This window comes from Varroa destructor, unplaced genomic scaffold (assembly GCF_002443255.2).
Source record: "Varroa destructor unplaced genomic scaffold, Vdes_3.0 BEIS01000001.1, whole genome shotgun sequence".
NCBI classification, from domain to species: Eukaryota; Metazoa; Arthropoda; class Arachnida; order Mesostigmata; family Varroidae; genus Varroa; species Varroa destructor.
The window spans coordinates 20,117,192-20,132,049 of record NW_019211454.1 but is presented as its reverse complement, the minus strand read 5'-3'; the positions used below and the strand labels follow the sequence as shown (position 1 = coordinate 20,132,049).

The following is a 14,858-nucleotide window of genomic DNA, read 5'->3' as shown; positions in this document are numbered from 1 at the left end:
ATAAAAATTGTCTCTTTCATAGAATTCTCAAGTACTATGTTTTGACTAAATAATAAAATCATTAGGCATTATATTCAGATTTAACAATATCACATGCGTACGCCACTTTACAAGAGACTACCATAGATTTGACAAACTATAGCATACTTTTTTAGAACTTTTAAAAAAGAAATCTATGTATACTACCCTAACTACTAACAACCTTAAAAATTCTCTAACTCGTCGGATATTGTATATATTGCGACAGCGACAAAGGGAATAAGAAATGGAGCCTGAGCACTTCGTGGTAGCATCTCGACTTTTCTCATAGGGAGCCTAAATACAATTTGATATAAGCCATACTATATGTGCCTTAAAACGAAAAATATGAGAAGGTTTTTATTTGTTGGTCCATGTATTGATAATGCTGCTTCAATGCAAATTTTGTAAAAGCATTCGATTTTTATGAATTTTGCAATTACATTTGACTTATTACAGACTTTTTTAAAAGTGCTTGATTTTCTATATCAAATATTACATGTATTAGTCTACCAAGGAATATTTGTTACCTGACGTCCCACACTAGAAAGCTTGATATTGATTTTAGATGCTTCGTAAAGCACATCACCATCGTGTTAGGCCGTAATTCAATTATTCCGGCAGAATTCTAAAACATCGATGCTTAGATGGAAGGACAGCGACGCATTTCAGTCGAGCAACGATTTACTCCACGTTGTTTTGTCACACCTTATTGGATAACTCAATCAAATATTTGCCTATGGGGCAGTGACAACCGCAAAGCTTCATTTGAGATTTATACCCAAAGGAAAAAGTATGGTAAAAAGTAACACGCAGGAAATCAACATGTGGAGCGGCATAAAAAGCGAAAAGTTTTACATTGTCTTTAAAATACTTGGGTACACGAACTGCAAGGCTTTCAGTACTATTAGATAACCATCAGCAACTGGAGCCAACTCTACTAAATATTCAAACCAATGTAGATCTACTTAAATTTCATTTGGGTATTCAACATGGCGTAGAGTTTTTCCAAATTAGAGTAGACTATTATCAAGCATGGAGAACTTGATCACACACTTGAAGATATATCTTAGGTAGTAACCTAAAGTTTGAGCCTCTCAAAAACGGTCCAGTTTCTAGCTCTCGGCATAGTCGGTGTTCAATCGAACAGAATTAAATGAGCTTAGTCAAATATTCGATGTAATTACGCAGCACTAAACCGAGACGGCTTTTGGCTTATGAAAGTGATATTATTCTGCTTTTGGATCAGTACACCAAACGTCGACAAAGAATGACAAAAGAGGCGAACTACTGACAAACGGGGTCATTGCGAGCACCGGTATTTTGTGACACCGTTTCTTGCAGTGGTAACCGTCGCCCCCTTTTTGAACATGCTTTTGATGCAGTCAGCTAAGAATGGGTCCTGTTGCTACATATAGGTGATTTTTTTCACGGATATTTGGAATATTTGTAATTTCCTGTCCTTCTTGAATCCCTAATTTTACGATTTTCTAGATGCTCTCTATGGGATTAAAGTCTGGTGGATTAGCAGGTCACCGCCGAATCTGAACGTCATTTGCTCAACGACATACTCCGATCTCCCTGACAGGGCGGTTTATCGCGCATGAAAACGTCGTCACCGTCAGATAACTATTCCGTACTGACGCAGCGTCCTGCTCTTGAGCACTTCTGCAGACTCTGCTATTCTAATATTCCCTGTGCGAAATATATCATCCAAGTGTCTTTTGCAGAAATCATAGACCACATCGTAACTTTAAATGGATGTTTAATTCTCGGCACGATGCAGTTTCCGGCAAATCACTCTCAAATACGTCTGAAGGGACGGTCGGCGTTTTATCTGAAAATTTCAAACTGAGATTCGTCTGTTTTTTTTCCAGTTCTAAACTCAAGTTGACAACTGGGAACGAAAACGGGGCTTGTTTCGCTCGAATATTCGATCCAGGTTTCTCAGCAAAATTACTATTCTTGAATCTAGCGTTTTTGAGCCGGCGGCGAAGCGGAATCTTCGACACAGCGAGTCTACGGTCTTTTAACTTGCTCTGGAGAAATTGCACAAGACGTGCTGATATCTTTTTCGGAGTTAGCAAGCTCTCATACGATTCTATCGCTTCATAGTACGCTTTTTTCGATTAAGAATGATTTTACGTGGTAATACTACTAGGTTTTCCCTCAGTTTTCTAGCAATGTAGGCGACCCCATGCTGGGGAACATGAAACATTTTAGGTGTTTTGACGCAGCCATCTACTAGTTAGTGTTTTCAGTTCCTCAGTGACACCCGCTTCTTCTTTCTTCTTTCTTTTCTTGGTATTTTGCATATGGAACCACGCAAAAACGGTTGGACCAGTCCGGCCCTCTTACACATGACCACTTAGTTGTTCTGCTACCAACGGTAGCGTTAGATGGTCAGATAGAACGCGTCGTAGTGCGAGACATTCGCGCGCTGGATTCGCTACAATCCGATTACAGCATACTATAGCGCCTTCCAAACACCACGTGTCGGTGTCACATATGGCATCGTTTGGCAAAATGTCTGCTGACGTTTTTATAGGGTACCAGTGTAAATAATCAAAGAATGACGCCGCTTTCACGAGCTAGAACCCGTTTAAAATATCCCGCGTTTGTATTGTGCAATTGGACTCGAAAGCTGAAATTATTTTATGAAATTTATTTGAGCCTATTTAGTTGAGCACCGATTGTATATGCCGAACTTCATTAGTGCAAAGTTCTACCTCTAAGTCGAGCTACTGTCCTGCTACTACTGACAGACAACCTCGTCTTATTCTGCAAAAGCGGTCATCACCCTTAGCAGCGTTGGCTATATTTTTGTCACCCAAATGATTGGTACTTTTTGCACATCAGTAATTAAGATTTATACCTAACTTAAAGCATAATACGTAGGATCCAGTAAAGCTTGCGCCTACCTAGAACTAATTGCAGTCGGAACATCGTAATCTTGACAGTACCATGTCAGGCCCTTAGCGAAAATGAAGGCCAGCGCACAATGCTGATGACATGTTTTGCTCATCTCAGGTCACACGCAAAGTTAAGTAGTTTATTAATACACACAGAGACTCAATAAGTACGTATCACGTTCGCACGTACGTGCATTATGTACATTCGTACACCACATCACATTTTCACTTATAGGTATTAGCTTGCAGTAGTTAACGAAATGCTGGCATCAGAAGTCGTATTCGCCATAGCATTCAAAAGTTATATTGAGAGGCTAGGTCATGAAGTGCCTATGCAAAGACCGAAGCTATGCAGTTTAATAGGTATGAGCTTCTGGATGAGCCGCGTTTCCTACACCTGAGTATAAACCTCTTTTAACAGTTTAATGCCTAAAAGCAATAGCAGTGTTCCTGCAGTAACTAGAAGGCCTACTTTTAGAAGTTACTGATTATACAAGAGTGCTTGTAACAAGTTTTTCAGAAATACTAAACGCCTAAATTTAGTGAATCAAATCGCGCTTGCTTATGTTTACTGCATGAGCGCCTTGCTTCTGCAGAACACTGTTCTGTATACTGCGTTTAATTTAAAAGATCACTACAAGGTAGTCTACCAAAAAAGTTATCCAGAAAGATCCTCAAAATACCGCTCTTGGCCTGAAGCCTACTAGCCTAGCAGCGTAGAATACGCAAGATTTCTAGCATTAAGAAACATACATTCATACAAACAACTATTAACTTATTCAAATGATCTGTTGATGTTTCAACAGGTCAAACGCTAAGCTGTTTTTTCTGACTCTCTCTCTCTCTCTCTCTCTGCAGACGCTTCTGAAACGACACTTAACGCAGCCTTGTTATCCTCTCTTGCCTATCCAAGGGTTATTATGCAAGGAAGCGCCTCAAAATTTCGGTCTCGATATTCTGGAATAGGCTATCCTTAATTTTTAGAAAGAGACGACCTTTAACAAGCTTTAAAGAAGACTCTAATATGCAGCGTCATCACAATCTCCTTAACAGTTTCCATTAATTAATCCAAATTAAAAAAAAGTTATTCATTTTATAAATATGAGACAAGTCTGCCTTGTTCATGTCTATAAACGATAGTATTACATAGACAAATCTTAAATCATAAATACTAACTGCAAAACAATGGTCCCGCTTAACACAAGCCCTTATTTTTGGAAGCCTATCTGTAATTTTTCAGCAATAGCAACTCACCAAGATAAGTAAAAAGAAGGATACTAGTTATTATCTGTTATATTCTGATTGATCCTAGTTTTTTGACATTTAACGAAGATTAACAATCTTGCATGACTAGAGTTAAAGTAAAGACTTTAACTTCAGCGTAGCATAGTGCGTTTAAAGGAGGCAGCTAAGATTACCTGTAGCTTATCTCCACCATATGACTGTATATTGGTTAAAAAATCAGTGTTAACTTTCAAGTTAAATCAGCTTGTGGGATGGTAAGGGCTGATTTTGATTATAGAAAAAAAGCAGGTTGAACTAAATTCCCCTTGACCAAGCTTAATTGAAGCGAAATATACTATAACATGTGAAGTAATGCAAATTTTACGATGTACGATATGTTAATTTAAATCACTAAGCCGGCATGACAATGATCTGGGTTCTTGCTTTCCGCCAACAGCGCGCCAGATTTCTAAAACTACGATCAGCTATTTTAATACATCTAATTATAATTTTAACGGAGACAAAGAAGAGCGACCTTATTCGTAAGTTGTGTACTTAACGAATAGATTAAATAGCTGCCAAAGCTGGTTTGGGTGTACCTGTTAGCCTTGCTATCGCTATATCATAGCATATACACGTTATGATATATATTGCCTATAGCCATATAAAGCTCTATTTTTTGTTGATGGGATATTATTATTGACAAATAAATGCCGCTACCAATATCTCTCTGCCTTCGTGAATTTAAATAGGAAAAAAAAAATCTGCTGATAAGATTTACCTTAGAAAATGTCAAAGCTAGTTGCTCAGCTTCGTTAGGTCCAAAGAACTGCTGCACAAATAAAAATCTGATCATTTTTTTTATCTGTGTAGCTCAAAATTGTAGATTACAATAAGAAGTACATGCTGAATATATTTCCAAAAGCTAAAAACGTAACTAAAACTCAGCAGTCGTCAATTTTGTTTAATTAGTCAAGTTATTTAGAGCGAACAGCTAGATAAAATGGCGACCCATCATTTTAAGACAAAGCTATTTTTTCTGTATAATCCTAATAAGCTCTCGTACCCTGGGCATAATTTTCATACAGTGGTCTCGGCGGTCGCCACACGTTTAGTGTGAACGATCTCAAGCACATACATTATAACCAAGATTAGCCTTCAAAGCTTGATACACAAAGATCTGTTCTAATATAGATTCCTTTATTAGTGAAATAATGATTCAATTTTCAGTGAGCCTGGCGCTTGCCTTTACCGCCTCGGCCCCCACTTGTGTACGTGCAAAAAAACAACATCAAATTACAAGTTGATGAGGTGAGTTTTTTATTACTATGTACACAGTTGCCGCCGATTGTGTGCTAGATTCTACTTGATCGGCTGCAATGATTCACGAAATTTCCCAAAAATCTTGCTTGCAACAAGTGCTCCACGGAATAGCTCTTCGGGTTTCTGTCCCCTATCTAATCAGCTTCACGGGTGTGTTTATAGATTGAAAAGACTCCGTCGTTTTCTCTTTCTTTGTTTTAACAGTCATTGCGAAAAACTAAACAGAATAACACCAATAGGTTCCATACTATTTAACCATCATAGTAAATAACGCAGTTAACGACGGTGTCTTACTGTTATTAACTCGATCAACGTTGTTGATGATTATCGCGCAACAACTAAAACTCATCTCTTTTCCCATACACGAATAAATTCGTCTCTGGTCCACTACTAATTGTTGTACAGTTTCATCGAGATGCACGCACTGATTCCGCATACGCTTCATGTATGTAGGTGGACGTTGAGATAATATATACTGTTCGTCTGATAATCAGGCAAATCAAGTGGAGAATGTTTGTCATCACAGGAAGGATATTATTATCTCTCTCCAGCTGGATCGACTGTCCACTATCCAACACCAGACTTTTTTTGAACAAGCACAGCTACGCGTAGGCCTCGAGAAACGGCGGCAGAAAACTCGACTTTCAGCCAACCTAATTTGCTTGTTCGTGCTTTTCTATTCACCTAATACCTGCAATAGGTCTATTTTGGCGTTCTGGCAATTTCGTCCTCTATTTTAAATAAACGAATACTTAAAGAGAGTATATGATAAGCTTCAAATAAAACGTCTTCAAAATAACTGTAGAGAAAACATAAACGTATGTAGATACATTAATACAAGGTCCAGTTATTAGATATGATGATCATAAGGTTATTCTAACCTAACATTTTTTAATACAACATTGAACCTAGAGATCTTTCATCGAATTCTTACGGATGAAAGAGGCCCCAGAAATGGCGAACCGGCTTCTATAATGTTCATTTCCAAAAAGATAATTGAAGGTGGTACGCTACTCATGCCTATTTAATTAAAAAGTTCTTTAGCGAGTATGAATAATTCAAGAAGATCTTTCGTTTCATGGTCATGAACTTAAGCGCCGGAAATAATGAAATACGGAAAAAGGAAGTGTATACTGACCCGGCAATCGAGACATCGCCAGTTATCTTACGCAGTGAAAGAACTATTTCGTTGTAAGGTTATAAGGTTGATTGTAAGATAATAATTTTGCTGAGTTACGCATCATCAGCGTTTTAAAGGTCTACCTTGCCGCATTTGGAATAAAGCCATTCCTGACGAATTGTTGGATGGACCTGATGACTTCCGCGCACGCGAGCCAGAAGCCACCGCACCAAAGCCCTTGAGCAGTACAATTACTGTCAGGTAGCCGTGAGTTATTTTACCAACATCTCCCGTTAACTAGAAGTATCAAAACTGATTGTTACACACACACTCAAAAACGCGAACACAAACCTAGCTCAGGTTCCATTATCGTCTGTTACATTCTCAGGCCTCCTGACCACACACAAATGCATAATGATGTATAAAAAAAAGATCAAAATCAATGGAAAATAGCCTAGCGTCAACATTTAGCAAGGTCATTAAATAGCTTCATCAAATAATATTATATCAGTAAGTCATGTGTATTGACATATTGTCTCCGTGCTGTGAAGGGAAGACAAACCAATAAAATGCTTAAAGTTTCAGACGATTAAATTATAATGATATCTTGCAGTGAAGGACCCTTTGCCGCACTTTCTCCTAGACTAGTAGATTCCCCCCCACCCCCCGCCCCACCCTCTTGTATAGCTCTTCTTTATGGCATTTATTGCATCCCATCTGAAAAGCACCCCGTCCGATTTAGCATATTCGAGGTGATTTCCCGTTCATTTACAAACGCCACAGGGCTCACCCTGTACATAAACCCAGAGATCTTTCATTTTGGTGATCCAATAAAACGTCTCTGCTGCCATGACACAATCAGTCATAATCGCTATCGGTCTATCTCATTGTGATTGCCGGTTCGGCTACTTTTTTGATCAGTGGGAGCACGAAAACTAAGTCGCTCCGTTACAGTTTCCGGCAGAATCAAGTGCCCTATTTTTATAGCGTAGGGTGTTGACGATCATGCGACTGCTGACTGTATGCAGTTCAAAAAGTTGTATTCAGGTGGTATTGATTTTTTGAATGGCCGGCAATTGTAGCTTTAGAGGCTCCTGCAGCCGCTTGGCCCCGCCGTAACTAGCTGGCCTGTGCTGTGAGTTCCTGCTGCTGTATCTCGAGTGCCCGTATCTCGTTTTCTATGTCCGCTTTCCGCTGGACCTTATCTGTCTGCTCCTTATTCGGTTGGCACTCCCCGTTGTCGATGCGTTCCTGAAGGGAGTCGATCTCCCGAATTTTCTTCCGCAATGCGCGCAGTCGTTTAGTAAGATCGGATGGCTGAAAACACAATCGGAATTGCGCACACGTACACAAACAGAAGATACTATAGTTAGGAAGTTACTATTTCTTTTAAAGGTGATAGAGCCCCGTAAAACAAACCTTTTTTTCAAATATAATAATCGCTATATATATATATATATATATATGATTTTGGATAAATGTCGAAATTACTGTAAAAGTGACATATCAGTCACCACCTAGAGGAATAAATCGTTATGCAGAAGCCGTTAGTTTTATCAGAAAAGTGAGACCATGTACGTGTAGTAGCAAACTTTGGCCTTCACTCACTTTAAGTATTTATTCAAAATTAGCAGAAACTGTAAGTTATGAAATCTAGATTTTTAAAAATATGCTTTCCGGAAAAAAACAGAAACGATAAATCTGCCAGATGATTTACAAATAACTACGTCAAACTAAATTTTTCATCTGATGCTTGTTACTACCCAAATCCAGAAGGAGTCGGCAAAAGGATGAAACCAGCCTTAGCGTTTTGTAACACACCGAGTTCGGGGAACGTTGCTGGTACTTTTCCAGTGTAGTAACTAATGGCATGGAATAGTAAGAATGTGTTCTTCGAGGAATCAAACGTTCGAAAATTAGTCTTGCGTTGACAGAATAAATTTTCGCTTTGTTCTTATACAGTAACAGGCTGTATTTCCTGCAAAAGTTGCGATTTTCAATGTCACGGGTGTTTTTTTCTGTTATCGAGATAGAAAATGCTTCAAGATCATCCCTTAGAAAATGACAAATTCCTGAATCAGGGCAACCTAAATCGAGAAAACTGAATATTTATTTCAACATTTCGTCAGTCGCATTAGCATCCCGGTAAATGCAAATTGAAAGAAATCTTGGTTTTACGAAGATGCTAGTAGGTATCCGTTCATAATAGAAAGCTTTTTTGATACCTTATGTTAAAGGTAAAGCGTGATGGATCTCATTTAACTGCCTACCCTAACTATGATTAGCACATGTAGCACACACATGTGATCTTACATCCTCAATCCAAGTTTGAGTATGTATATAGGTAAAATAATGTACGTTTCCATATTTTTCCTTAACATTCGAATCGAACTGTTTGCAGTAGACGATTTTAAATTGCTCAAGCTGTAAAGCCGATCTACAACTGCAGCCGAAGTAAAATCACTCTGCACGGTTATGCTTCACACGAAGTTTTCAAGCAACGGTATTTAAATATTCACACACACAGACCCTAAATGCTTTAGCATGTATTATAAAAATTCATGCTAATTCACTATGAATCATGGAATCAGATCGAATATGGGACACCCATTATCATAGGAAATCATTATCGTGACAAAATGGGTTGTCACGATTAGATAATAAAGAGTCCAGTTGTTAGCAAGGCTCATACTGTGACATGAACCATACGCATCTCAAAGCATGTAAAATACTGTGTCATATGCTGACATACAGATGTATGATCCATTATTACAAAATATTCATATTACTCATTTCCTTATAATTAGCAAAAATGTTCCCTATAGCAGTGAAGCCACATATCTAATATAAAAAAAAATGGGTAAAATATACGTTAGTGCTCGCGACGCATCGCTTTAATGCTACGAGTAAGTAATATAGTAACAATATTGTCATGTCAAGGATCAATAAATGTCTAAATATCCAATGCGATTGCTAACGATAACAGCTTTCGAAAGTACTCTCCTTCACGGCGGTCTCTATTTGTTTTGTCAATGAGATTAGCCAGGCCTCTAATAAAACGAGTTTTTCACTAGCGGGAGTTACTGTCTTTATCGAAATTAACAAAATGGTATCATTCCGCAAAAGGACAGCCCTTTTCAGCGTATCGGCATACACTACCAGCCATCTAAGAAATGCAACTACACCATATTGTCGCCGCAATGATCACACGGCGCTTGAATACGGCACTTCAGCACGGTACATTACGCCAAATATCTCTTGTAAGATATACCGGGGCCGTCAAGTTCTAATCCGACGATGTCTTAGATGCAAGCCTGTTGGCACTCTTGGCCTTCTCCTTTTCCAATAACATTTATATGCTTGCTATATAATTTTTGTTAAACTGTCGAGTTAAAGCTGCCATTAGGAAATTTTAGAAACCTCCCTTTGACTCAACAGAAGTGCGCGGAAGAACACATACGTAAAGAAGTACTAATCTCACCAAAGCGTAAAACAGAGGATTTGTGGTCTGGAAATTGACAGGTAAGCGTATTGGGGATTGCTGAATGGTTAGCAAAGATAGAGTACGATATTTTAAAAGCAGGTATCAAATATTCTCAGTAAAACTAGCTATCACTGCTTGTTGACTAGGACAAAATGTTGGGTCTATATAGAGAACAAAAAAAAAAACTACTGAAGTCGCTGTTCTGGACAAAAAGAAGATGCTCAGCCAGGGCCAGGTAATACTATTGCAAACAATCTAAAAATGTGTTCCATGCAGAGTTGCTCATCTTTCGGTTTTTCGCGTGTATGTAATATTAGGTACGATTCGTTAGATGGTTGTAAGAGCTCGTTTCACTGAGAACGGTTAATGGCAGAATATCCATAAGGCATGCCCGTCGCCCTTAGCTAACGGTTCATCGAATCCCTTCGTTTTGCCGAAACTTGGCAGTCAATTTCTTCAATTTGTTTCGTAGTGTAAAATCGCGAATTAGCTAACCACATAAATGAAAATACTCGCTTTACATTTGGCACAATAATTCACAATACTAACACAATCACAATATTATTGAAGCTTTCGTTAGTTCCTTTAACCTTTTCGAATGCGACTCAAGCTGTGTACCATACCAGCTGAGCAAAAGTTAGAAGATAAACGCAACAACCGATTTGCCTAAACTTTTCTAATATCTTTGCATCAATGAGGAGGAGGGCGCCGTGTTAGGCCCACTGCATTATGCTACGTGTTAGAATGTTAAAATCTCCAATTTGGTCGGTTAACAAATACTTTTAGAGCTACCCAAAAAAACTAAGCAATCAGCGGGTGTTAGTTTGGAGTTTCATTCCTTTCGTTTTTGGAACAACAGCGGCTGCTACAAAGCTCCCCGCACTTCAGGCGACCAAGTACAGGTTCGTTTGCAGACGACATTGAGGGCTTCTCAAATCCCCTTTTTCACAACTGACTGGCTAGTACACTTAGACTCGACCAATGTCAATAACACCTTTTTCTCCTTTCTTTTCCGCGGTTTCATGTAGTTCCACATCTCGATTTAACCCCTAGCCTAAGCACGTATTTTTGGGCTGTTTCTTCCTTTTTTCCTCGTCCATCATGGCAGTAGTAAAGCGAATTGTGGAAATACGGCGATTCAGTGTACTACTGGCCTCGAAAGCCCTCAAACACAGATCTGTTTTCAAACAGTTGTGTTAACTTTCTAAAGGTTTTAATTTCCTTCGCAGTTACGATTACATTCCTCCCTACGATGTGTTATCTTGTCTGTGTGCCAAAGAAGCAGATCTGTAACGATTCACCCATGAAATTCTAATGTATTCCTCTATTTTTTTTTTTAACTTTTTCCCACTTTCATATAGTAAAGTGCTTTGAATACCACCTTTTGTCCGTCTGTTCAGCTCCTGAACTATATTACCCTGAAAGCACTGTATTTTTCTGACCACACATTTAAAACGAATTCCGCACTTCGATTTATGAAATTATTTACGAGTATTGCCCATAAATGATATGTATATGCCACGCCTTTGTTTACTAGTTAATTGTAAAGAAAATATTTGGGTCAAAACATCTGCCGTTCATGGGTCAGTACAAGAAGTATATTGTTTACCTGTTAGCATCTGTACATTAGTTAGTTTTTCATCTAGTTTATCCTAAAAGGTCTGGTCTAGGTTTCACGCGCCCTTTTGACGAAGCTGCACGGCATTGGTCTTGTGTCTCAATCAGTAAATGTTGTAGTACGCCTAGGCAGAATTTTTGTTAATGTACAATTTAATATTCAACCTAATTTATTTTTAGTCGGATCTTACCACAAGTTTGTGCGAATTTCTGTCTTTGTTATGAACTGGTGATTCACAATCTTAGGAGATGTAGACAAAAATCTAATACTAAACATGTTCATTAAAAGTTGATGACCCTATGGATAGTCAGACCCACAATACTCCATGAGCAAAACCAGTTCCTATCAAGATCTTCACTACAAAGCCTCCATGTTTGTAACAACAATGAAGTAGTGATCACGGTGCGCTTTTTCGCACATGCCTTTACCGAACAATACTACCTGCAGGCGTCAATTATATTGTCACCATTTCCATCAACCATAGTCACCTTCTCAGACTTGTTTTCACAATCTGTCAATCAAACAATTTCCGGTTAATCTCATACGTGGACATGTCAGCTTCAGCGCAATAGTCTGCCCGTTTGTAAAATAAATAATCCTCAATGACAATAATGTGTGATCTATTTGTAACTTAATTATTAAGAGTTTGCGCCACTTAATACGTCTAATCAACACAGTGCCTTTGTATAGAAACAGTAACTTGTTGTTGAGTCAGCTAAACCGAGCGGTCTCATGTATATAGACCGTGTAAAAAGTATTCAGACGGTTTTTTTTTCTCTCCCATATGTTTGTGAACAAGCAAGGACTAGCAGATATTGAACGACTAACATGGCAGCCTGCACGGTTTGGGGCTGCGTTGAATTTTCGAATAAATTTATATCCACATAGTATATAAGAGTGCGGCGACAGCCCTCTAGTATCGTATAGAATACGGACAACTTTTTTTGTTGACTAATTTTAACATAGGCGATTGATCAGAACATACGGAAAAACGGACCTAGCCCCAAAAAAGTAAGGCTAGGGAAGCCACGAATCGCAAGAACAACTTACAGCAATGTGGTAGGGAGCAATGCAGATATCGATCCAACGACCTCAACATGACGTCGTCCTCAACAATTTGGTCTATCGACAAATACTTATAATAATAAAATAAAAAAGAGCTAAGGCTGCATCTTTACCCATAAAGAATACAGATGACTTAATAATTAGATTTCCAGGGCCACCGCAAGCGTCGTTTATTCGCTGATCACATATTGAAGCGCAAGACACATGCTAGCGACTTCTTTCACCAAAACTCATCTCTAGCTCAATAGCTAGGTGAGTAGACAAAATTGTCGCATCTGACGCTCAGGAAATCCGATCTCACGCAATTTGAATGAGCAATACACTGATTTAATCACGTCTTATGGTACTATACCTTCTCGGTGCCGTTGTCGTCGAGCGTCACAACTGAAGTCTCATCCCCTCGTATGCCAAGGGTCAGAATTCCTTCCTCTAGCGCCTCGATACTTCGACTTTCATGCACTCCATCAACATTATTCTCCTTAGAACAACTGTTGTTGTTATCTTGCTGACTTGATTTCTTTTTATTTTTCTTTTTTTTGCTATTACCATTTTGTGCTTTAGCTAATTCCGGATTGGCAAGTTCCCATTGCTTCCGTTTTTGCTTCTCGATTTCGGCCTGGGTCAATCCTGGGGGAAACTCAGGTTTCATAGCTCGTGCGAGTTGCCGCCCTCTCGACTCATACCTACAAAAAATAAAAGCTCCCATGAACGACCTCACTTGGATATACGGTTCCAAAGATTAGAATCTAAGTGAGCACTTAATTATAAACAATTTGACGGATACGAGCGGTTGGTAGGCTATGAAAAATTTTCACTATTCTGATATCAGTAAGCCCAGATCTTTTTAGGCTCAGAAAGTGTGCTGATTAATGTATAAAATATTTTTGAACAATTACAAACAACACATGATGTATCTTATGAAGCGTTATATATATCACCCTTGTAAATCTGATTTAGCCTTTCACAGGTCTTTTCAATCCTGTAAAAGACTTAAGAAGGTAAACATCTTGTAGTTTCTTGATATTTCGAACGCATGGACTCCGATGGAAGTCGCGATGCGCTATTTCATACATAACTCCTCTTTGACCACCCCACATAGTGCTCCCATGGCGAGATTCTACGCATGCGACCTGCGGTTTTAGGTGTTCGAACAGACTCATGGAGTCGCCTATAGTTTATCCTCTAATTACACCTTTTTCAGTTTCCTGGACGCTCCTGGAAGTTCTGTTCAGCTTATCCACGTTCTCTGAAGAATTTGCTTTGAGGGCTTCGCACGATGATGACCTGCCGTCCGTTGTAAACTTTGCTTTTTGTCCACACCAACCGGTGAAATAATAGAAAGTTAGACGGCATACCTCTCAAAAACGATCTACGAAATTACCTGATCGACAAGATTACGACGTCTCAAAAAAATTACGCGCCCGGAAATTACAATCGACGTGATTGAGTAAGAACACAATTAAAAGGTACAGATTAGATCAACCGTGAACTTAATGACGCTTTTTCTAAGCTCCTTACAATCAGTCCAGATTTCAAGTAGTGCGGTAGAGGCATGTGAAGCGGTAAAGTATATTTGTTTGTGAAGTCATTTAATTAAACCTTTTTTATGTGGTTTTTTTATTTAGGTGGACTCTATTGCCTGCTTCCTTAGGTCACAGCAAATCCCAGAATAGCTTTCTTAAGTTTAATATGTCCAATTAGGTTAACTATTGTTTGACTACTCAACGGTGCTTTTCTGATGCCTTGTGTAAGTTATATGATGCTTAAGTAATGGTTACGGTAAATAATATTACGGAAATACCGAGGAATCAATAAGATATTGCAATTAATAGTTTTGGATCTTATTACCCTTTTTCCATAAAGCACTCAAGCTCCACCGAAAACGCAAACCGGAGCACAATTAATATACAATATACGACACATAGGTGCAAAACATAATAGGAAAAAGCTCATTCATACGCACGGGTTCAGTCTTTCAGAAACATAAGAAGTCCAAATATTGCAAAAAACACATTTGTGCAAACTTAATACGGTATAAAAAAACAACACCTATTTTCTACATGCCAAGAAAACTCTAATGAATCTAATATATGT

The 14,858-nt window shown here is 38.6% G+C and overlaps 2 protein-coding genes across 2 annotated transcripts in view; both read right to left on the bottom strand.

Moving 5' to 3' along the window:
• Pbgs (Porphobilinogen synthase) overlaps positions 1-14,858 on the bottom strand; it is a 53,617-nt gene that overhangs the window by 32,257 nt on the left and 6,502 nt on the right. The window lies entirely within an intron of this gene.
• Positions 5,451-14,858, bottom strand: part of Pym (partner of Y14 and mago) — a 16,661-nt gene continuing 7,253 nt past the window's right edge. Inside the window, exons 3-4 of the mRNA XM_022817071.2 lie at positions 13,117-13,447; positions 5,451-7,914 (exon numbers count right to left, since the gene is read on the bottom strand). Of these exons, the coding sequence (XP_022672806.1) occupies positions 7,717-7,914; positions 13,117-13,447 (529 nt within the window). The 3' untranslated portion in view covers positions 5,451-7,716. The remainder of the gene's footprint in view (positions 7,915-13,116; positions 13,448-14,858) is intronic.